The sequence below is a fragment of the Etheostoma cragini genome, chromosome 4 (assembly GCF_013103735.1).
Source record: "Etheostoma cragini isolate CJK2018 chromosome 4, CSU_Ecrag_1.0, whole genome shotgun sequence".
Classification (NCBI taxonomy): domain Eukaryota; kingdom Metazoa; phylum Chordata; class Actinopteri; order Perciformes; family Percidae; genus Etheostoma; species Etheostoma cragini.
Window position 1 is genome coordinate 19916947 of NC_048410.1, and position 23219 is coordinate 19940165.

A 23219-nucleotide genomic window follows, 5' to 3' on the forward strand; every position below is an offset into this window, starting at 1 on the left:
TCTGTGATTTCTGTTTGTTTCTGGCAGCTGCCATCTGTTTGCCTGGGACCAGCTCTATTAATAAGCTATTCAGATTGAGATGGGCTTTATTCCAGCAACTGTTTCTCACCTCCTCTCTCTCTCTCTCTCTCTCTCTCTCTCTTTCTCTCTCTGTCTGTCTCTCCCTATCTCTCTCTCTCTCTCTCTGTCTCTCTCTCTCTCTCTCTCTTTCTTCCCCCCCTTTTTTTCTTGCTTCCTCGCTCACTCAAATGATTGTCATGGAAATCATCAGAGGTGCCAAACCACAAACAAAAGAAAGAGCTTTAACATACACCTGAGCCAAAAAGAACAGAACTGTAGTCTAATTACGATGGGAACAATTAAGACTGTGCATATTTATTGACAGGGGACTTCACACGGAAGCATATGCTCATGAATATGAAAAAAATGAAGGCAGACTGGGGTGGTGTTGGTGTGGGTGTTGGATCTGAATGTCTGTATGATGGTGTTTCTATGAACAAAAACTAATGTTTACCCTACATGGGAAAGAATGAAAATGTACATTTTCATTGTAATGTTAACTATTGTGTTATGCACTCATTTTGTGCAATGTTTTGATGTGACACCTTTTTTGAAAGCCAATTTCCATAGCCTCAAATAAAAATACTTAAGTGTGCTTATCATTACCAGCTACCAATATTAACCCCCATGTACTTTCCTTTTTACCCCTCCTGTTGACCGACTCCCTTTCAGTGTACCAAGAACAAGGAATTCCAATCTAGGCTTTGCTCAGTATTCTGATCACACACCTCTCTGCTACAGTAATACAAGTCTACTTTAAAATTCATAACTACATTTGGAAAGAATAAAAGGGTGCCCTGATGGAATATTTCCAAGGAGCTTACTTGAGCAAAAATACAATTCGCTTCGGCATATTTAATAACCCTAACCTGGTCTTTAAGACATACAGTAGTAATAACAATATTTAAAAAAAATACTGGTGAATGAAAAAAGAAAGAAATCCAAGCTATGCCTTAGCATGAAATGAGTACCTATAATTCCTGCCTGCAGGAGTAGGATGAGAGAATGATAGTGAGAATGAAAGAAAAAAGGGAGGAAAGAAGGAAGAGAAGAGATGGAGAGAAACCTCGCAAAGTTAGAAAGAGTCCGCTCAGCTCAACTATCATTTTCTGCCTTTCTTTTCCTCCCTTCTTCTGCCTGGGAGGCAGTTTGAATTGAATCAAACAGCCTAGATTGATTAAGCTTGGATGAATGACTTTCCAATGACACAGGACTCAGCTTTAGCCTCACCCCATCCCTCTGTACATATTTGACATGGTTATTGAGGAGTTGATGAGAAAGTGATTGCACAGTTGTTTCCTTTGGATTCCGTACAAGGTCGAAACGTTCTACCTGGACTAAATGTTGTCTCCCTTGTTTGGTTCTTTGAAAGTCTTGTTTGAATCCTGATTTGAATGCCTCTCTGGAAGAGAAGCACAATGAGTGAGTGTGAGAAAATAGATAACATGCTCCTCTTATTGGAATATGAATTGCTCAGCTCGAGCCTTAGTATTAATCTCTTGCCCTCTTTCCTCTCTCTAGTCCTTTTGTGTTAAGAGGGGGAGAAAAAAGATAGGAGAGAGAGAGAGAGAGAGAGAGAGAGCTTTGAATATTGTGGGATGTCCTGTTCCAAATTAGGTCAGAACCAATCAAAGCTTAAATAAAAAGCCAGTGAGCACCAATGCTCTCTTTGTGATTCCTCTGCATGGAGAGACAGAGACCCCTACTGTTTCTGACACACATTACAACCACTCAGACCTCTCCTCCCTCGATACTCTACTGCCATCTGTGTGTTCTGACACACACTGCAGGAGATGACACAACCATGGTCCGCTATTGGCCTGCGGGTGCATGTCCATAAACAGCCATGCAACATGCCCTGTGTGTGAAAATGACACAATTGCACATACTCTTACTCTTGGCTAGTAGTGGAAAAAGTGTTCAGAACCTTAGTTTTGAGGTAAGACAAGACAGCGGCTGCCAAGACAGCGGCTGAGACAATTTGTATTATTATTAAGAAACCTGTGCACGGTGTAAATATTAAACAGCATCCTCTTTTTACAATCTTTGAGTTTTGCAAATGTTGCTTGCTTGTTTTTAAATGTGCTTACAGAAGGAGGCGAGAGCTGCTAAACCCTTTGGAAAATGTTCCTGAAAGACAGATTGTTTATGGACAGGTAACTGTCAAGTTTCTATGGACGGCTAAGCACCTGGAGGGGTGGACTGTGTGGGTGGATGAATTGGATGTTTTGGTAGTTTATAAAAAAGGTTTTAAGCTGCAATTATCTGTTTGCCAGTTGTATCAATACCTGCTTGTGCCATTCTGAATAAAAACTAAAAAGAAAACAGTTGGTCGCAAAAAGCTTACTTGAGTAAAATTTAAAACTCATCACTGTAAAAATGTTCCATTACAAGTAACAATCAAAAAAAACAAGATCGGTATATATAAAACGCACTGTACATAATGTCACCTGTCACAAAGTTTTTTTAATAAACTTTTAAATGTTATTAACATAGACGCAGTATTGTAGTTGGTCTATGTGGAGCTAATTTGAACTACAGTTGGTTGGTTTAGTCAGTATAAAACACATTATAAGGTCATTAAATGTTGTAAAATCTGAAAAGAACTAGACGCCAAATTATTTTAGTGGAGTGAAAAGTACAATGTTGGCTTCATGAAGTCTAGCATAAAATGGTGAAACCTAATTAAAGTACCCCAAATATGAACTAAATGTACTACTATTACATTCCAGGACAGACCCAGGAGTTGGGTAAAAAGCTGTTGTAGCCATTCAATGTTTTGGTTATGAGGATTTTTGTAAATAAAGCCTGCTCATCTGATCCGTATAGTGTGATGATTCAGTCAGACCAAGATGCACAGCTTTCATAATGATGACGACAACAGCACTGACAGTTATGGTAATGACCCTGACCACTGGGTTGAAGGCTTCACTAAGGAAGTGATGAAGAAAGGGAACACAATAAGCAAGTACACATAACCTTTACAAGTAGCCTAGGTGGTCATTTAATGAAAGTGATGCTTCACTTGATGAAATTCTAATGGAGTAATAAAGTGATGATATGATGCCAAATGGACACCGTGGGCCTGTGCCATCACAGAATGCTTCCTGGGTAGTCATTTAAGCTGGCATTTTAATTTTGCCATTTAAAAATGACATATCTACTTTGATTGCTTTCCATTTTAATACCAGCGGTACACTGTTTTCTAATTTATTAGATTAACAAAGAATTCGATACAGTACAAATGACTGAACAGGAAAAGAGAACTTGTAAAAATGTCAGATTGTAATTAGTTCAACTTTTATAAGTACTGAGAATCTCACAAAGGACTACTGAGGTGATAAAGTATTTAGGATATAACTCTGAGAGAGAGAGAGAGAGAGAGAGAGAGAGAGAGAGAGAGAGAGAGAGAGAGAGAGAACCATTATAGGATCCCCAAGGGATATGTATAGTATTGTAAATCTTAATGATATACAGTATTAAATTGAACAACATTGTAGTGTATTTTATCAAATAGCAATAATCATCCCAGTAGTGTGTATGCATATCTCACATGTGATATGTACAGTATATGAATCTTCTGTACACTGCTTTGGCAATGTGTTTGTTGTTCATGCCAATAAAGCAAATAGAATTGAAATCGAGAGAGAGAGAGAAAGAGAGAGAGAGAGAGAGAGCATATGGAAACATTGTACTGACTGCTTGCATGAGGTGGAGTGCAGTAACAATCCGGTTTATTTGACTGTGTTAACATTTTAGTTTATTTACTCCTGCCATTAGTTGTTCCAGCCCTTGTATGCCAAAGTATGTTTTCTACATGTATGAATACTTTTCTCCGTTATACAAAGAATAATAGGTTTCCTACATCATAACTGTGGTAAAGAAAAGTATAAGTTATATCCGTTTAGTTTCATCACAGTGGCCAAAGATTTTGTTATTGTTGGCTATTAACGTAGCTGAAAGATTAACGTGAATTTTCTGCTTTTCATTATAATGCTACATCATTTTAACCAAATAGTAGTATGCATACCTTGATCTTCTCCAGTCTTATATTCTTTTTGAAACACACTATTCCTGGCAATTGTGGAAATTCAAACAGAGACCTTAATGCCCGATTGGCAAAAGTGTTACAGTGCCTATTCAATCTTATTAGAGTCAATATTCTCTCTCTTTGTGTGTAATAGTGTTTGCTCTCCAGGCTTCAACACAAAAGAAGTAATTGCAAATTGTATTCTATCCAGTGAATCATTTTTTTCCTAGCCCCCTTCCTTTACTGACATCATATTTTCTGACAATTTTTCTCCCCCTTCCTCTCCCTCCTAAGTGCCCTTCCATTTTTGTTAATCAAAATATATTCACACAATCTCCTCCTCCTCTTCTCCAGCAGATCTGAGAGGCTGATTGGCAATTTCAGCAGCGAAACCATAGTTCAGGGGAAGAGATGGACGCAGCCAATCTGAGAGCACTCTGCCGTTGCCATAGTAACATCTCAACAAGAGAAGTGGGGGCTGAAAGCCGGGAAAAGAGAGAGAAGATATGATCAAATGTGAACACTCCATTCTGATTTGACAGGCTGATATACAACTCACAGTTTGTTATTACTAGAATCTCATTTCCCAGTTTTTGTTCAGGCACACACATGCAAATGCACTCGTGTTTAAAAAGCATATGCACGCACACACACACACACACACACACACACCCCAACATACAACATCTGCGCCTCACTGATAACACTACCTCATGGAAGTAAAAGCACATAAGAGGGGACTGTTTGCTTGCTCCTTTTACAATGACTACCAGCAGGCCTAACTGTCTCCATCTCACACCCCACTGACTAAAGCATCTCATCATCATCAACTTTGCTCTTCCCATTCTACAGATCTGTCTGGACTTAATAAAACTGTCAGACCACCAACTGGGACTGTTAAATAAAGACCGCGCTGAGGCTAAGTCTGCTGTCTGAGGCAGTGCAGTGGAACGGATCATTAAAGACCACGAGATATGACATTAAAACTTGCAGCTGGATGTGAAAAGTGCATTAGGAGTGACTTAAAAAAGGACTTCACAAGACTGTTCCAAAGCTATTACAGCAGATGGATGGATGGATAGTCGGATAGATAGATACAAAAAATCAATCAAATCAATCAATTAAATCCTTTTTTTCACACCTAGGCAGGTTCATTGTAGCTAATTTCCACTGGTTTGCATTTGAGAATTCCCAGGCTATTAAGACGTTAACAAAGAAGTAAAAATATGATTTGAGAGTGTTTGCTTGAAAGACAGGTGTCAACTCCACCAAGACTTCTTCTGATTTGGATTTTCTTTGATGATGGTGAGCTTCAAAAGAATCTTTCACGATACAGTGACTGATGTCACCATGCCACTTGTTTGTATATCTTTCTATACAGTATGTGTAACCTAGATAGAGTGCAGTATGGGTGCATATACTTAATATATGACATCATGCATTTTCCTACTTATATTTTGTGGTGTGTCATGTGTGTTTATTGATGCACTCTGGGTATGTAAGATTGGGATGTGCTTTTTCAAAGGCAATGTGCAGTGCATAGTTTCACACTGAAGACCTTTAAATCCGCTGATTCTGTATGGTTGTGGGAAAGATGTTAGCAAATGGCCTATTGACATATCCAGCAGACACAGAACTTGTTTCTGGCCACCTGATAAATTTTAGTATTATTCAGTCAGTACTATTCACTGCTTTTAGCTGTTTTTGGTTTCCACAAACTCCTGAAGGAGAATCCGTCTCCTAAACTTGCTAAAAGTAACACTACTTCACCAGCTAGTCGCTTATTTTGTCTGATTTTGTAGCGTACAATAAGTTTAGCACAATGTCTTTTACAGAAAAAGATGCCTGCTGTCGCTGCTTTAAAAGCGTTCATTAGAGCGGTGAGAGTGGAAGCTGAAAGATGCTAAAATTGCAGTGAAGTGTTTTCCCTTCACATCATTTAATAATATAAAGACATCTATTGGTGCAGCTTTGACTGATGAGCTACTACTCTAAACCAGATCAATATGTTTTTCAGTTTCATATTCAACCAAATAATAAATAGTAATGGACAACCCAAGTGTAGATATGTTCTGTTTTCAGTTGAGCCTCGGTAAATGAAAGGACTAAAATAATTACGAGTGACATTTATACAGTATCAATAAAGAACATGCAATATAAACAATCAAAAGTTAAGAAAGTTTATTACATGTTTATGTACAAACAACCCTGCAAGGCACACCTTTTGTTTAAATAGGAATATACAATACATTTTATTCATGAAAGCAAACAGGTTTTAGTTTTGAAATATATATTAATACAAGTCTGTTTAGTGTTGGACACAAAGAGAAGGCCCCCAGATGTGGATGTTGCAGTCAACACAAATAATAGAGAAAGAAAAAACACTTTATGATGTAAACAACTCAACATCTTTTATATGGTAAATTAACATACTTAAATGTTGGACAAATTGTGTAGAAATGGACCATCAGTGCTTTCTGATGAAGACTGTGTGTCCTTTGTCATGATTAAAATATGCGGTACAGACAAAAATGGACAAATGTTTGTCATCATTGTAGAACAACCTTTGTCAGCAGGACTTAAAAACACAAGAGCTCTCATTTTGTACTTCACGTGGGCTGATATGATATGAAACTCAGACTCCCTGTCTAAGGCCATCCACATTCAAGCAAGGTGTATTTGTTTGTTAGGAAAATTACATGTTCTCTAATTTATTGGTTAAGCTAAAACACAAAGAAGCCTTTTATAGTATACTCTGTTATTCATTTCTCTTAGTTATGCCATGGATGAGCACACTTGAAACAGGGAAGAAGAGAGACAGAGAATGATATAAAATAAAAAGTTGTACAAGGAACTTTAATGTGATTTGGCGTTTGGAAGTTATGATAAAAAGTGTGTATCTTTTTTCATGATGAAAATCAGGGTAAACCAGGCCAACCTAGGCATCCACATGAAAAGCACATAGTTATAGTTGTATTCTTTGCATTCTTCAGTACAGACTATTGATCACGTATCAGTCATGTCATTCTATCACCTCCCAAAAACATTGTCCAACATCAATCTGGACATTTGTGAAATAACTTTTGTTATGACTGCTCAGAGCACACAAAGCAACGATTGAAAGATGAAAGGATGCCCATGACAAAGGCCTGTCGTGACTTATGAAACAAAACAGAACTGAACAATGGGGCGAAGAAAACATAAAATGATTGGGACTTCAAGCTTAAAAACATCAAGATGCAGGCTGTCCTTTCACACAGTTTACCATCATAAAGGGCGATGACCCACCGGAGCAGATTTGACAGATGTCAGATCCCTTCAGTGGCTGCTGACTTACTCCATCTGTAAAACCTCTTTAACTTAAAACTACAAGTTCTACAAAGGTCCATCAATGTCCGTCAAAGCTTTCTCATTTATTCGCCAAGAAATACCAGCAGGAGCCTGACCAGAGATCATTTTAGAGGCCTAGAAGGGCTACAAAAGAAGGGGTTAGTCGGCATCTTTTCCTGGGCCACATCCTCTGCTGTATCAGAGTCTTCTGGCTGTGTTTTATTAAATATTACTATTGCTGATGTTCCAGATGGGTTGCCATCATCATGCCAGGAGGCCAAGTCGCTTGACCTTCGCAGACAGGAAAGAGTGGATGATGAAGACTATAGTCTTAGGGCAAGAGCGGAGGTCCAGTTGCTAAAAGAAGAGATAGAGTTTGAGGAGCAGGAAATTCAATAAATGTGTCTGTTCATGTCAAGATTTCTTCAATTTCATCTGCTCCATATCTAACAGCAGGTGAGGGAAGTGTGTCTAGAGCCCTCGCTAAAAGTCCCCTAGCTCCCGCCCACTTTATAGGGGTCCAATCAAAGGCTTAGGATATGACTTACCCCTCAAATATTACACAGTATAGAAGCTAAAGACTGGGACTTTAATGCAGTTTTCTGCACTGTCCTGTTAGATAACAATTTAAGCTAACTTTGCCATATTCTAAACAACGTCTCATATTTATGGTGGTCATAATTTAACAATATTAAAAATGCAACATATTGAAAAAAGTCCTATGGAAAAGAGGAACTTACAATCTCGGCCTCTGGGCCTCCAAAGTCGAGGAACATCATGCGAACTCCATCATCTGAGGACATTCTTAGGCGCTCAAAAGGCTGCTGAAGCAGAATACTTTTCCTGACACCCATCTCTTCTGTGAATAGTGTGAAACCCTCATCAATGTGGACTCCCAGGGTGCACTCCTTCCCATTCCAACTACAGGCTGCCAAAGTAGAAAAGGAAAACAGGGCTTAGATAGAGGAAGGAAACGTAATGAATTTCCAAGACACAGCTCAAATTGTTCTCAAATAAATCTGGATTTATTACATATTTCTTGAGCACTCATGTTGTTGTGAGCTCAGTGTTGATACAGAGCCCAGAATTCTTGGACGTACCCTGTGAATGTGACACTGAAATGATAACAATATGATTCAAAATATGGTCATTGTTACGATGAGATAATAGGTCTTAGTTAAACGGAACACTAAAATAAGACCATTTAAGGTTTTAGAAATGTTTGCATCAGCGCAGGCTACCAGCAGAGGGCAATGCAACAGCATTACTAAACTGCACCGACTGCACTGTAGGATTTCCAGAAGAAACGTTGATGACTAAAATGCAGAATCTGGATCATGGAAGTCAAAAGAGTTGCAGACATAGACACCATCCTTACAGTTGTAAAATATGTTGTCTCTTCTCAAACTCTTTATAAAAACCTATTACCTATTAAGGCTTTCCTTTCTAAAAACCCAGTTCAAGTCTTTCATGAACATGCAGGCAGAAGAAATCTCCAGAGATTGAGGACATTTTACTAAAGACTGCAGTTCCTAAATCACTGTGCAAGAAACAATACATAGTACCTCCTAATCCTGCTTTGTGTTTGCGTTGAATAGAAACCAAATCTTGTGCCCAGGCAGTAATTGTTTGGATTAAAAAGATTTGAGGTATGTTCACAGATATGATTGAGGAGTTTGATCAATATAATCAGCATTTCTGATTGTCATCAGATTGTTGCGAGTTGTGGTTGAGGTGGAGTCAAAACACCGCAGATCACTGATTGGTCAGAAACAATTGTCACCAGTGAGACACAGGGCTTCCTGCACAAACCTGTGGTTTATAAAATAGCCAAGCTACCGTCAATTGCGCGAGCGGAACTTTTAGTCACTTGAATTGTATTTGAAAAAAAAGGCACCCAGCAAAACTACGCCGCACACTACGCCATACAAATGAAATAACTAGCACCTCAACACAATTACTTGTTATGCACTTTAGTTTAGAACTGATATGCCTGTCATCATGTGGCATGTAGTCTCCCTTTGCCAGACCTTCCTCCACCGCTGCAGAGGAGGGTCTGGCTAGGCCACACAGCAGGATGGGAGAAAAACATGCTCTGGTTTATTGGCATTTCTTTGAACCAATCACAATCCTCTTGGGTAGTGCTAAGCAATGGGAAAAGCCGCGGTGCTGCTGCAAAATAGGAACTTGTTTTGATGGAAAGTTGTTTAAGAGTTGAAAAATAACAGTTTAAAATACCAACACAAAGGAAGTCCAAGGTAACGGATGAGTGAAATCCGGTGGAATTTCCATTGGCAACGGAGCAATCCCAAAAGTGGAACATTGAGGATATAGACTATGGCATTTAACATTTAGTGACGATACAGAACAAACTTGCAGTGCCATGAGAAGAGGATGGCCCCAGTGGGAGTCAGCCCTTGAACCTTGGTTGTGTTATTCCGAACAAAATCAGGTAAAGAATCTGTGGAGCAAGAGTGAAGATTGAACTTGGAGTCAAAACTAAATTTTCTGTAACCGTACCCGTGGTGACCTCCTTGATGAGCTCAGCAGCATTATGGCAACCCTCCACCAGCAGATGAGTCCAGGTGGACAGCTCCTTGGCAGAATCCACCCTGAACACATGGGTCTCCACGCCTTGCTTAGTGCCAGAACGCAGGCCAAACGAGAGGTCAGAGTCCAGGAGAGGAGAACTTTTTCCTGGGCCAGAGTGGACCAGTCTGAACGGGTGAGGAGAAAGTAGGAGAAGAACGTGGATGAGAAAGAAGGCAACTAAGATTTATAGGAAAGGATGAGCCAGAAGAGCATATGAAGGGGTATGCATGTTCATAGGAGTCAATACCGAGGAAGCACCCCTGGAAAGTACTGAGCACCCACGTGTGCCAGACTACCAGTAGGCTACATTCATTTAAATTAAACATTGCAGTTGGTGCTAAGTGGAGCGTCTGTCATAGTGTGATTGGTTATTTTGCTGTCAGTCCCCTGCTCCACTGATTCTTAATTTCCCACAAAGCTGATCACGGTTACGTGTCAGTTGAACTTCTCATCTCCAATTCTATCTGTATTTGTGAGAAGTGGCGCTGTCCTATTATTATTATTATTATTATTATTATTATGGAGGTACTAGGCGTGTGTGTTCCTGTCGGGCCTCTCTCCATTTCCTAAGGTTCTGAAATACAACAAATGTGTGTTACAGATGTAAAAAAGTGATATGTGGACTGCACAGCAGAGAAAGAATGAAAAACATATGAGTCATAGGATCTGGTTCCACTAATGTTTTCCAAATGAATGTGACGTTATGGGGCAAAATGTACAACAGTCCAGTTATGGAAAGAGTGAGCTTATGCTCTCCCGACTTGGCCAAAACAAGCAACCGAAAGGTCTGTTTTCTCAAAACTGGGCTGCTCAGGGTGGAGGACAGAAATGTATTAAAAGCCAAATGTGCTACGTGTGCTAAGTGTGTTAATGAATATTGAGTACTGTATGAGGTGTATGTGTATCTATGCAGGCATTTGTGTATTTGAACCTGGTAGCAATGAGTGGGTGACTCTTGGTGGGGTTGCTGAGGCTCTCTTTGCTTTCGGGCAAGCAGGGATACAGGAGCAGGTCTCTGTCGGTCAACATGGCCAGTAGTGGTTTCTCTGGACCCTGGGTCACCTGCACAGTTGTAGCAGAGTTGAAAAGAAACATTTAAACTTACTCATAAGTAAGTACTTAAGATTACTATACATGGCACATTTAAAGGCCCATGGCCATCAGTTGGTTGCAGTTGTGAATGTTGGATCCAGCTTTTATACAGCCGTTAATAAACTTATGTGCATGTGTGCTTCCAGTGGTTCTGAGCTGCTGCATGTACTTCAAGACAGGATTCAGCTTTAATGTGTTGGTAGGTTTCCTCTCAGAAAGACATTAAAAAAGACACAAAGGCATAAAAACATATAAGTAGAAATAAACAGGACACCACAGCATGCTAAAAACAACATGCAAATTACTGCAGAGCAGGTCTTGCAGTACGGAACAGCTACGTCTGAATTCTGTATTCTACCTGCTCTGTAATCCAGCCCAGATGTTTGACTTCCATGCCAAGTTGCATGCTCTTCATCTCCTCCTTCACTCGTGGTAAAAGGTTGGCAGCGCCAGTCTGGATGGCATTGTACCAGGACTGAGCCATGGCTGGGTCCTTCGCCCGCAGAAACACAGAGTTCTTTCTGTTGGACGAAATCACCTCGAAATACCTGGCAGATGAAATGAGAGGAAGAGAGAGGGAAGCAAGCAGGGATGCAAAAAAAATGGATAAAAGGGGCAGTTAGAGAAACAAAACACAACTGGCAACGAGAGAAAAGCTTGAGGGTGAAGAGGAAGTTTCAGATTACACAACAAAGAGAATATGTGAATGAGATGGGGTAAGAAGTCCACTTTACAATTCTCTCTGAGCCAATTTGTTATTTTCAGGTTGAGGTCTGTCAGATTTTTTTCCTTGAGGAAAGTGTAAACTGAAAATCGAAATATTATGTCAAACTTGTAACATGCTGTACCTGTTTTCTGTGTCCGGGGGGCACTGTTTTCGTAACACCTGGCACATCTTCAGGGGCAGGCTGCGGGGCTCCTTCACCTCAGCAGGTGAGAGTTCAGTTCCCCTCTGCGGAGTGGAGGGGGGAGACTCCCAGGGGTGGGTTGCCCCGGGGGACCCCGAGTTTTTAAAGAAGGCCGACATCTCCTTGATGTACTTCACTGAAGCAAAGTGAGAGTGTGAGAGTGTGAGAATTAGATAAAGCGGACGGGCAGAAGACAAGAGGGAAAAGGAATTTGGAATATGAATATGGAGCCTTCAGGTACTGAGATGAGTTGAAAGCTGTAGCAGCACATTAACAGCTTTAAAAAGAAATTCCTTGCCTCTTCAGACTTCTCCACTTTAATAAAGTGCTTATCATGCTCTTTCATGATGAAAAAAAAAAATATATTCCTAACATGGAAAATAGAGATGGCAATTTCGTTTTTTTTCTTCTGACCAATAGCCGATCCTCATTAAGAGATCACTGCCGTTAACAAGCAGGCAGCTGAGTCCTGGTCCACCCATCGGGGAGAAGTAGCAGCCACATGTTGCATGCATTGTCGTGGGCCCATGCAGAGACTTCCCCAGTGCGTTTCTACCGCATCAATGCAAGGTTATCAGCTGTGTGTCTGTCTTGCATACTCTGTGTTACTAGGACTGATTTCCTCGATATAGTCGGTGGCGTGTTATTGTCACGCAACTGTCAAAAAAAATGAGTTTTGTGTTTAAGCTCTCAAATAAAAAGGCATGTGTGGTTGCATGTTGCCAGCATAAGTTGGTTTTAAGAAATATATCATGTAACCTACTTTTCTTTTACCAGGAAACATGCCTTAGTTTTTAAATGTAATATTTAATAATAACTGTTTAACTGATTAAATAGGTCAGAACTATCGGTTGACAACTAAACGGTTAAGTATAAAATTTCCGAATGACAAATGTTTTTTTCTTTCTATATCTATATAAGTAAACACCCATAAATCACGATTTCCTGAAACTGCTGGAGTTAGTTTTTGTGACTTAGTGATATATATTTGTTCTTTTGGTTTAATGTTGTGTTGTTGTTGGACGTGGGTGATTCTGGCATGGGAGGGCCTGTCTTTAGCTCCAGCTGGAGGCGGAGAGGGAATGTGGTTTCCTCCAGCTGTGCACTGTGGGACATGGGTGAAGTGTTGCCACATTCTAAATTTCTTCATAATTTTCCTTCATAATCTAGCTGAATTGTTTAGTCATTTGTTTTAATCCGTTTTTTTGCATTCATGTGCTTTGTGTTTTTTTTATCTTGTGTTTTGTGTTTTATTGCTGAACATCCAATTGCCCTTTGGTGACAAATAGAGTGATTCATTGACAGAAACTGGTTCAGTACAGTCCATAATAACCATTGGTCAACGATGGTACTTGTGTTGTCACGCCGACACGAGTCAATGCACTCTGTATGACTGACAGTAAAACAGTAGCATCCATAATTACAGGGAACAGGTGGGTTAAGAGCACATAGCTACACTGCGGGATAATAATTACACTATTCAGAAGTCTAGTCTACATTTTTTCCGTGTAATTTATTTACTTAGGACAATATTGTACCCTATATTTTTACTATCCCTACTAATCCCTAATCCTTAAAATTAAAATGATTATCAAATTATTTATGCTCTTCTTGGTTTGTTTCCACATACATTATGCTATATTATTATTATTATTATTATTATTATATTTTAGTTGTTGCCCCACACTTCACATTTTGTTCCAGCTTTCGACGATATTCATTAATTACTGTAAGTGGCCTATATTTGCATTATATATACACATATTTTAACCCATGATTATAAGAATTATATTGCTTTTTATTATAATATATACATATTTTTGGCATTGCCCAGCTCTATTCTGCTCACATCTCCTTTTAAATGCAATTTTACTTTCCACACACCCACATCCATTGACAGACACACACACCCACAGCCACAGCTCCACTCCGGTAGAGGTTTGGCAGAAGGAGCCACTGCTGGACTATGAATAGCCCGGAGGACATTGCAAGGCATGAGGCTGAAGACGGCGCTCTGGTTTCACTGGGGAAATGCAAAGTGATCTTCTTGCACAGTACAAGAGACATGTAGTCAGAGGGCAAGCAGAAGAGTCACAGCTCGGGACAAGAGGAGTGAGAGAGCGGGCTTCCACCAGTCCCAAAATAGTGCGCCAGCCAGTCAGCCAGTCTGTCAGTCTGTCTGCCATACAGTTATTTTGTTAAAACTACAAGCAGTACATCATAGCTATGACTGTATAGCGGCTCTTTCTCTCTAATGGTTTTATTTCACTACGAACAGTGTACTAGTATTTCAGATTTGCATTCTTCTCTTCTATCAGGAGGTGGCAGAGTGACTCAGTGATTAAAAAGAGGTTCAAAGGTCACAAAAGGGTCCGACTGAAATGTCTTTGAGGAAGAACTCTGAGCACCCTTAACACAGTTTCTAACTCACTGACATTCAATCTGTAACACTGCTTGTTTCATCTGTCGGTTTAAGCAATGGCTTTAGCTTTCACACATGAGACTGTTGTGGAAAAGTGTCTTGTTGATTCTGTTCAAAAGGGCATGACCGCTACTGATACAAAGCTCACATGATTGACATCTAGCCCGAGCTAGTGATTATGAGCAAGGCGAGAGATTGTTCACTTGTTATCTCGTCTTTGACACGGTAAAACAACAGTTATCAAATTTTAGTGTCAAACCAAGCTATGTCCAGCCATTCTTATAAAAGCAATCTCTCATTTCAGTTGTATCTGCCAGATCCAAGTGACACAGTGTCGCTTTCTTTTCTCAGATGATTAGTTCTAATGCTATATGTAGAGATGTCAAATGTGAAAATAAAACTGTGCTTTTAATATCAAAGTAACTGCATGTACTTCCATTTGAGCTCTGTTCAAAAATTGTGCAGAAATGTTGCTTGCTCTGAAGCAGGAAAACTACCAGAAAAACAGTGAAACTGAGCATTTCAGTGCATGTCTGAAGGGGGATTAGGTGGCTGCAGAATAGGGCGTGACCTTAATGCTAAAACATATAGCAACTCTTGTGATGAAGCAGAATGTTCACTGTCTTCCGTTTGCACCTCTTCCTCCTTTGAAAACGTCTTCTTTCTCAATAATATTGTCCTAGATCTTTAATCTGTAATGTTTCCCTCTCTCCCTCTCTTTAGAGATGAGGCCAGTTCCCTCCTCTGATTTGGGAAGTGGATAATTTATCTCTAATCTATAAAAGAATCACTGAGAAAAATGACTTTTTCCCCACTTTGGATTTAGAGTATTACAGTAAAACTGCCTCACATACTTGCTCTGTCCCCCCCATCTCTCATACTGTCTTACTTTTATTACTCACTCACTGACGGTGGTCCACCAGTATGGTTTCCAAAAACATTTATGACACACACACACACACACACACACACACACACACACACACACACACACACACACACACACACACACACACACACAGTCTGGGTTTATCACAGCATTTGCTCACACACTTACATGGCTAAGTAATATACATATGCAAACGCACATAAATTAGCACACAAAGTGGAGGACAGAGTCCTAGGACACAGTAGCAAAAGCTGGCATAGATTTGTACTCTTTTTACTTTTTGTTTAGCAGATGTTTTTTTTCCCAATTTTAAACTGTACGCATTTCTTTCATCACTGCTTGTGTTTAAATAACATTTATGAATTCTGACATTTTGGTTCGATAAAGAGAAGGGTTTTTATTCTTCAAAGAAAAGGGAAAAAGTACCTTGTATTGGTACCAAAATGCAGGTATCATATCGGCACTACTAGTTATAGTATATAAGTTATATACAGCCTTATAGGTTCCCAGTGGGGTATGAAGAACCTGAGTGTAAAATTACTTCTTTATTACCACTGTTTTTTAAAAATGTTGTACATGACCCTAATGCTTTTGAAGGGTTGATATTTCTCCGTTTTCTACCAGAGTGACACTTGTTTACTTGCCTCATTTACATTACGCCGAATCAGCTCAAAGTACCATAACACGTTTTCTTTTCCATTTGTAGACAAAACCAGACACATTGTGTAGACTGGGAACACGGAAGCAGTGAGCAACCAATATGTACCAGCTACCGCTTTGAAGTAGCTGTCAACTAGCATACGTAATGTTTCATGGAAATTAGCTTCTGTCCATTTGTTCCTGTGCCAACCCATTGATGTTGATACCATGGGGTAGCCAACTGCTTCCTTGTGGCTGGACCGAGGCCATTCAAAATTGATGTGGTCAATCTCAATATGGCAAGCTAGGCCACACGACTGGGAATGGAAATGGGATTGCCTACATTATCGTGGAATACAAGTGGAAGCGATCTTAGAAGACCTCCTGAGCCCTGTAAGGATACCGAATAAGAAAGAGCTGCAGGATTTCTCACAGTCCTCTTGTGGGTAAAGATACAGGTAAAGACTGGCACTTCAAAGATTGGTTATCTGTATATGATAAGGCTGTCATGCAACTAGCGCTACACTTTGAATAATGAAAGTTTCTTAAGAACACTCTGGGAGAAATCAGGTGCGAGAAAGCAAGCATGGCTGTAGGTGCTAATATCTGGCACGTAAACAGTGTTCCATTCTCAGTGGTCATTATTCTTTATTATGTAAGACTGAGTTTATGTTTGGGATTCATGTTGCCAAACTCCAGAATAGAAGATGCTGGGGAAAAACACCAATCATAGCAAGTATAGGTAGATATTTACTTTTGTAAAGAGGTTTCACTATTATCCCCAAAACAATGGGGACATGATCTCATTGGCATTTCCCAGATTAGAAATGTAAGGCATTAGCTGCGACCCTACATTACAAATCAGACAAGATAGTGGTGAATGAAAAGGAGAGGAGAGTGATGGAGAATCGGGGGGAGAGAAGTAAAGCAATGAACAACATGGAAAAGAGACACAGGAAGAAAAAGACAGAGAGAGTGAGACAGGCGATACAGAGAGACCAAACATACAGTTAAGCTCAGCCAGAAATGTAGCCATGAATACCAGTGGCGGCACATTCAATACAGAGCTAAAATTAGCTGAGACCGCAGTGTTATTACTTTAGCTTATCTGGCAGCCAGCGAAACTACTTTTGTACTGTGTGCGTGCATGTGCATGTGTGTGTGCACGAGGAGTTGCTTTGCTTCTTCTGCAGAATCTGCCACTAAGCTTTTCTTGCTAAAGTCTTTCCGTTGAACCTCACAAATCCTGACCAGACATTTTCAGCCAATTCAGTTTGACACAATTCACTTAACTGTGGTGTTGAAAAGCTTTTTCTATTTACAGTCCAAAATGTCAAAGCACAAGTTTAAATTTTCAAACTGTGCTAAGCCAATACTCGCCATTGTGTTCTCTCACACACACACACACACACACACACACACACACACACACACACACACACACACACACACAGCGTGTCTCACTATCTTTGTAGGGACCGTCACTTACATAATGCATTCCCTAGCCCCTTTACCCTCACCCTAACCATCACAACTAAATGCCTAACCTTAACCCTTTCCCTTACCCTAACCATAACCTAATTCCAACCCTAATCCTAAAACCAAGTCTTAACCTTCAAACAGTCCTTCAAAGGTGTGGGCTCCAGCCTTTTGGCCCCACAAAGCTGTCCTCACAAGTAAACTGAATTCACGGTTTTCGGACCCCACAAATGTAGTTAAACGAGAACACACAGACACACAGATGTTTAAAGGGTTTAAGGATTCTGAGAATTGTTTCTACAGGTGTCTAAACAGAAAACCAGTAAGTTGATGTAGTTGGAAGTCAATAACATGCATCAAAACATGCCATTAGCTTGTAAAAGCCCCCCCGCAACTGGTTACCGTGGGAGCTGCTGGAATGTCATTGGCCAGTCAGCGACCTCAGAAGCATGCTGTTGGCGCTGAAAACCAATTCGGACAAAGAATGTCCCAGTGTTACACCAACAAGGAAAAATGTCTCGGGCCAAAACAACATCATAAATAACTGCAAAGTAACAGGAACACTTGCTGTTTTAATTCTATAAATTGTAGTCAATTGAAGTAAAAGAAAATTACAGCCATTACTGAGCCCACTTAAAAGGTCTGCCAACTGTAAATTAGATGGTGTATTAAATTAGGATTTTTATCTTTTGAGACTGTAAAGATTGTGCAAAAGTGGAACCAACTAAATATTAGAAAGATGTTGCTTATATTTTACAGATTAAGTAACAAAACTTATACATGAAAAAAAAAAAAAAAACATGTGGCAAGTTCAGCCTAACCGACACACAGTATAGACATTGTTATCAGCCAATGTTAAATCATTGCAGGTCTCATGTTGGCGGATCAATTAAGTATTATAAGTATTATTAAATATACTTGACAAGGGATTATTATGATAGATGTTTGTTCATGTTACAAACCTAATAACATTTGTTAATTCTCACATTAGTCTTATTCTCAGTCAGTCTCTTTTGTGCAGAGAAATGCATGGTTTACTACTCTGACTACCACCCTCAGGTGGTGTTAATGTCTCACATGTGAGTACATGTGCAAATGAAAAAGTGTACATCCATGCCTTCTTCAGAGATCTCATGAACAGGTAATAAATGTCAGGTTTCTGTGTCCCCAGTGTTTCCCTGATTAATGTGTGTCTCTCTCTGGCAGTGTCAGTCAGCGGAACATTTCCCCTGTTCTGAATGACTTAGATAAGTTCATTGTTCCTACAGCCCATCTCATTAAAATCATGGATAAATGCCAACCTTGGTTGGGTATGAGGTATGGCATGAGAGGGACTGAGGGCAGAGCACACCAAATCAGACTATAAAACTAATTTACATGCCGCCAAGCATAGATTTGATTACTTTGCATAGTATGTCAGGGAGAGTTAATTATCCTAATTCAACAAAGTGAAAGTAAAGGAAACTTTAGCAGGATCTGGCAGAGGACGAGGACAGAGGGAGGTTGAGTGACATATCCACTTTACTTTCCAGCTTTTTTTATTTTGCGTCGGGAGAACGGTTTCCATTTTTAGGTTTCATGCAGTATACTTACTTGGTGTGCTTTAATGCGCTAACTAGCTGTGTGACATATGAACCTCATTTGCAGTGTGTTTTCTTCTATAATGAGTCAAATGAAACATGTGATTCTCAATTTATAAATAGCGATGGGCTTTGGAAGAAAACTAAAATACTCACTGAAAAGTTACATGATGCATAATATATAGACAAAATAGTGAGCTATAATGGGCAATTGTACCTTTGAAATCCCAAGTAGCAATATTGAAAATTCCGTGGTGAAAGGAATAGTAGATTTCGGTTGGTTTGTATATCAGCAGTTTATTTGTAATGTTGAAAAAGTCGATCAGCTTTTTTTTTGTGCATATATGTATTTTATCCTGAAAAATGGCTCCATACACACTTTCCCATGCCTTTTAGATTGCCCCCCTTCCCTCCCTCCATCCCCTACATGCACACGCTGCACAATACTGTGAGATGGTTCAATGGAGTCTAAGCCTGTAATGAAGGGAAAGACTGGCACAAAGACTGGGCCACCAATTCACCAGGGGCCCCGGACCAGGGCAGTGGGGTTCAGAGGGGGCCAGTTAAGCAAACTTGACGCCACAGAGGGAGACAAGCACTGAGGGAAAGTTGTGATTTAATAAAGCTTTGTTATTTTTGTGGGTTAATCCATTCACTCGCTTGAGTCTAAGCACAATGTCATTATGGGCCAGCAGCTCTGAAGGAGAAGGAACCCAGCTCTGTGCTCAGAGGGTTAGAGGTTTCACCACAGGGATGCACAGAGACATTTAGGACAGAAACAGTAAATACAGTACATCCAAGAGAGTGCAGGAGAAGATGAGCGGTGTGAACAGGAATTATTCTATGATTACATCCCATGACGGTTTGATTTAAATACACACACATTTTAAATTGAATTATTTGCTCCTTCTCGGCTGTTTTTATTCCGTTTCAGAGAGTAATATATAGTGGCAGTGCAAAAATTAATTTATATTAATTTGCTTTTTGTGAAAGCAAAGCATTTATATTACTTTGCTAACACTCACTTTAACCACACCAACAACACAGACAGAAGCTAGAGGATCGAAACACTAAAACAATATTAGTTGTTACTAGTGTGGACTTTTCCAAATAACTTGCACCAAGAAAGTAAAAAAGTTGGACTTTCCTGAGTGATGGCTACATTTGTGATTGTTTATTTTAGAGAATTGGAGCACCAGATGGGTGGGATGTATTTCTCAGAAAGTGCCAAGTAGGCCTACACACATCTTGTGTCCGGGTTGGACCCAGATCTGGTGGATATGGAGGGATCCTGAACTGGTAAGGGGAACAACATCAACTTTCCTATAGGTGACCTAGTGTTGGTTTAAGTCTGCTTGTGTGCAAGCAGTGGTAAAACAAAATCAGGAAAGAACTGGACAGCTCATCATTAAGTTAGCTGCTGCACACTTGAAAATGTACAGACAACTTTGCATTGCATTTCTTTCCAGACAAATTATTTTCTCATTCCTCAGTTTCACAGACAGCTGCACTCATCCCACACAAAAAGAAAATAACAACAGCAAAAATAAGTTTAGTCTCCAAATGAGACTACTCTAGATCAGTGAAGGTTAACTGATATACCAAGTTTAATAGAATACATGGACCTGCGCTCTGCACTAAACTGCTGTAAAAAACTATTCTATATCTAGGTAAAGAAATCAAAATTAAGGAAAAAGCCTTTATGTCTGTACTGTTTTGGTAAATAAGTCACTTCTACCTATCTATCTAGAGGTGAAGAGCAAAAAGAGCCTTGAAAATGAAGATCCAAGAAAGTAGAGGGATGTTGGTGAGGTTTCAGACAGGCTACAATGGGAAGGTTTATTTTCAAAGTAATAATTATAATGTCACAGAAGCGCGAGCTAGAAAGTTTTAATTAGGTAATAAAGTACATGGATGTCATCGGCGTTCACTGTACAGCTCCAGCATCCACACTGCTCGGGTTTATACATTCAAATATTAACACATCCCAAAAGTATGAGTTTTTAGCAGACAGAATCTAGAATAGAAGTCAAGTTTACCAAGTGTGTATTCATTGTTTGCAGGCTCATTACTAAACCATCCGTGTTTGATTCCACATGGCCCACACTGGAATATTGCCAAATGTACTTCTAAGTTTGCAATTAAAGTTGAGGGGAAACATAAAAAAAGGGTATGTCCAATCCACAATTTTAAATTGATTTTCTATTTATGAGAAGAGTTTCATCTGCAACCTTGCCTAATGAACGCAATCGTACGCACATGTTTTCAAAAGCCATATTTCATTAGATGTCAGTGAAATTAAGCAAAGCAAGGAATGTAACAAAGACAGCTGTGGCAAAGGACACACCAGTGACTAATAATCCAGCGTGACAAGCCATCCAGGCAGTGTTTGGGAACAGTATGAGAAATGTACTAATCCTGCAGGTCTGACTCTGAAGAGAAAAAGACAGCATTCTCATGCTGCAGATAACGACATCCTATAATACAATAGATCAAATGTTATAAAATGCCTTTAGACTGTGCCACAACCGTGTTCACATAAGTTCATAGGAGTTCACAACGTATGAGGTGGGTCTGATAAAATCATGGTCACAAGCTGTGTCAGAATGTACAATAACAATTTGAGCAATGTCAGATTACAAGATGCATGAGCAGTGAGTAGCGTAGAGCTACAATATAAATATTTAAAAAAAACATGAGACCAGAGGCATATCCACAACATGCAGCAAAACAGAAATTTGGATTGAACAAAATCTTCCCACATTTCTCTCATGATTGTCAAACTTTCACCTCACACGGCCCAAAATCACAGAGTGTAAAGGAGCCATTAGAAATTAGTGGCCTCCTATTTCCCACAAAACACAGTTATGCACAGGGAGGGATAGACAATGTGTGTGTTCTGGAAAAGTCCAGCACAAAAGAAAAGTCTAACAAAGCAAAATGAACAACCAACGGCAGGTGTGCTAATACAATCACTTATACAGTATGTTAAAAAAACTGAGGAAGAAGAGTTGGCCTACTAGCCAGTTTGTGCTTGGACCCCGGCCACAGACGCAGATTCGTAACGGGAGTAGGTCAGGACAGAAAAATGTAAAGTTTTCCAGCCTGAGCTGCAGGGCGAAATCAAATCGCCGGCAGAATGGCTAGCAGAAAACTTAAGGAGAAAGGTGGGTGGGAAAAAGTAAAAGAAAAGAGGGCCAAGTCTCTCACTGATGCAAAAAAGCTCACAGATCTTTCGTGATGAAGGACAGACAGCAGAGTTAACTTCACATCAGGAGCAGGACACTTTATAATAGGCTGTCTTTATCCCTATCTTTGCGAATTGCATAGTCAGCTGTATGTGCATCATGATTATGAAAATTAACGCATCATTTAGTGCTGTCACACCTAACGTGTGTAATAATTGCTGTTTGGTTAATTTGAAACATTAGCCGCGTTAAAAATGAATCGCGGGTTGACCGCGATTTCACTTAGTATATGAGAGGTGGAAGTGAGCTCAGCTTTGGTGCTAGGATGGAGGGGGGGGGGGGTAAATAATTCACCAAATTAAACCACAAGTTTCACCGAAATAATCATAGCTTACACTTTCTGTCTGTCTGTCTTCAAAGTGCAGTTTTTCCTTTCCTTTCATTTTCACGTTTACTATTGTAGAACTAAGCTTCACGGACAAAATTGATAGGGCCTACTAGTCATTTTCATAATTTCACAGCCTGAGTATGACCAAAAGTGTAATATGACATTGACAAAATATTAAATAGGTCATTCAATGCTAATTCTCTTACACAAAGCAACACATTATTTCATCAATAATATCTTATTACCTATCTTCAAAATCATTTGTTCATTTAGGTTGAAGATAGTTAGGTATAGGCCTACAATATATATCTAATCCCCATGTTTAGGTACAGCAAGTAGCCTACTTTATCTCTGAAAGGGTTGTCAGTAATACTTCATACTGTTTTATAATTACAAGTTTGTGTAATTTGGGGTTTCTGTAGCCAGTGACATTTCATTATTTGTATTTTATTTCAATGCAGATGTAATGGCATTGTACTTTTTTCATTTGAAGACTGAGGCTTCATTAATAAACACAATCTCAATTATCATGGTTTTGAGATGTTACTTGCTGGGAATACATTGTCTGTTAGGCTACAGTATTTTGGCATACTATCAGGACATCCTGACTAGTGTCTGTAGC

At 39.6% G+C, this 23219-nt stretch overlaps 1 protein-coding gene and 1 long non-coding RNA gene across 4 annotated transcripts in view; one reads left to right on the forward strand and one right to left on the reverse strand.

The window, feature by feature from the left end:
• Positions 1 to 6256: 6256 nt before the first annotated feature.
• The window catches only part of snta1 (syntrophin, alpha 1), a 38329-nt gene continuing 21366 nt past the window's right edge, over positions 6257 to 23219 (reverse strand). The window contains exons 3-9 of one of the 2 annotated variants that reach the window (XM_034870079.1): positions 11953 to 12148; positions 11463 to 11652; positions 10944 to 11074; positions 9941 to 10137; positions 8161 to 8348; positions 7654 to 7777; positions 6257 to 7564 (exon numbers count right to left, since the gene is read on the reverse strand). In XM_034870079.1, coding sequence (XP_034725970.1) covers positions 7685 to 7777; positions 8161 to 8348; positions 9941 to 10137; positions 10944 to 11074; positions 11463 to 11652; positions 11953 to 12148 — 995 coding nt within the window. In that variant the 3' untranslated portion in view covers positions 6257 to 7564; positions 7654 to 7684. Of the gene's footprint in view, positions 7778 to 8160; positions 8349 to 9940; positions 10138 to 10943; positions 11075 to 11462; positions 11653 to 11952; positions 12149 to 23219 lie in introns of both variants that reach the window. The other variant, XM_034870078.1, reaches the window with a different exon arrangement.
• On the forward strand, positions 10249 to 22945 carry LOC117943755. Of its 2 annotated transcripts, none has more exons than XR_004656426.1 (3): positions 10249 to 10499; positions 12250 to 12261; positions 22934 to 22945. It is a non-coding gene; the product is annotated as an uncharacterized LOC117943755 (long non-coding RNA). The 2 variants fall into 2 exon arrangements; XR_004656425.1 differs by lacking the exon at positions 12250 to 12261 and adding an exon at positions 18944 to 18948.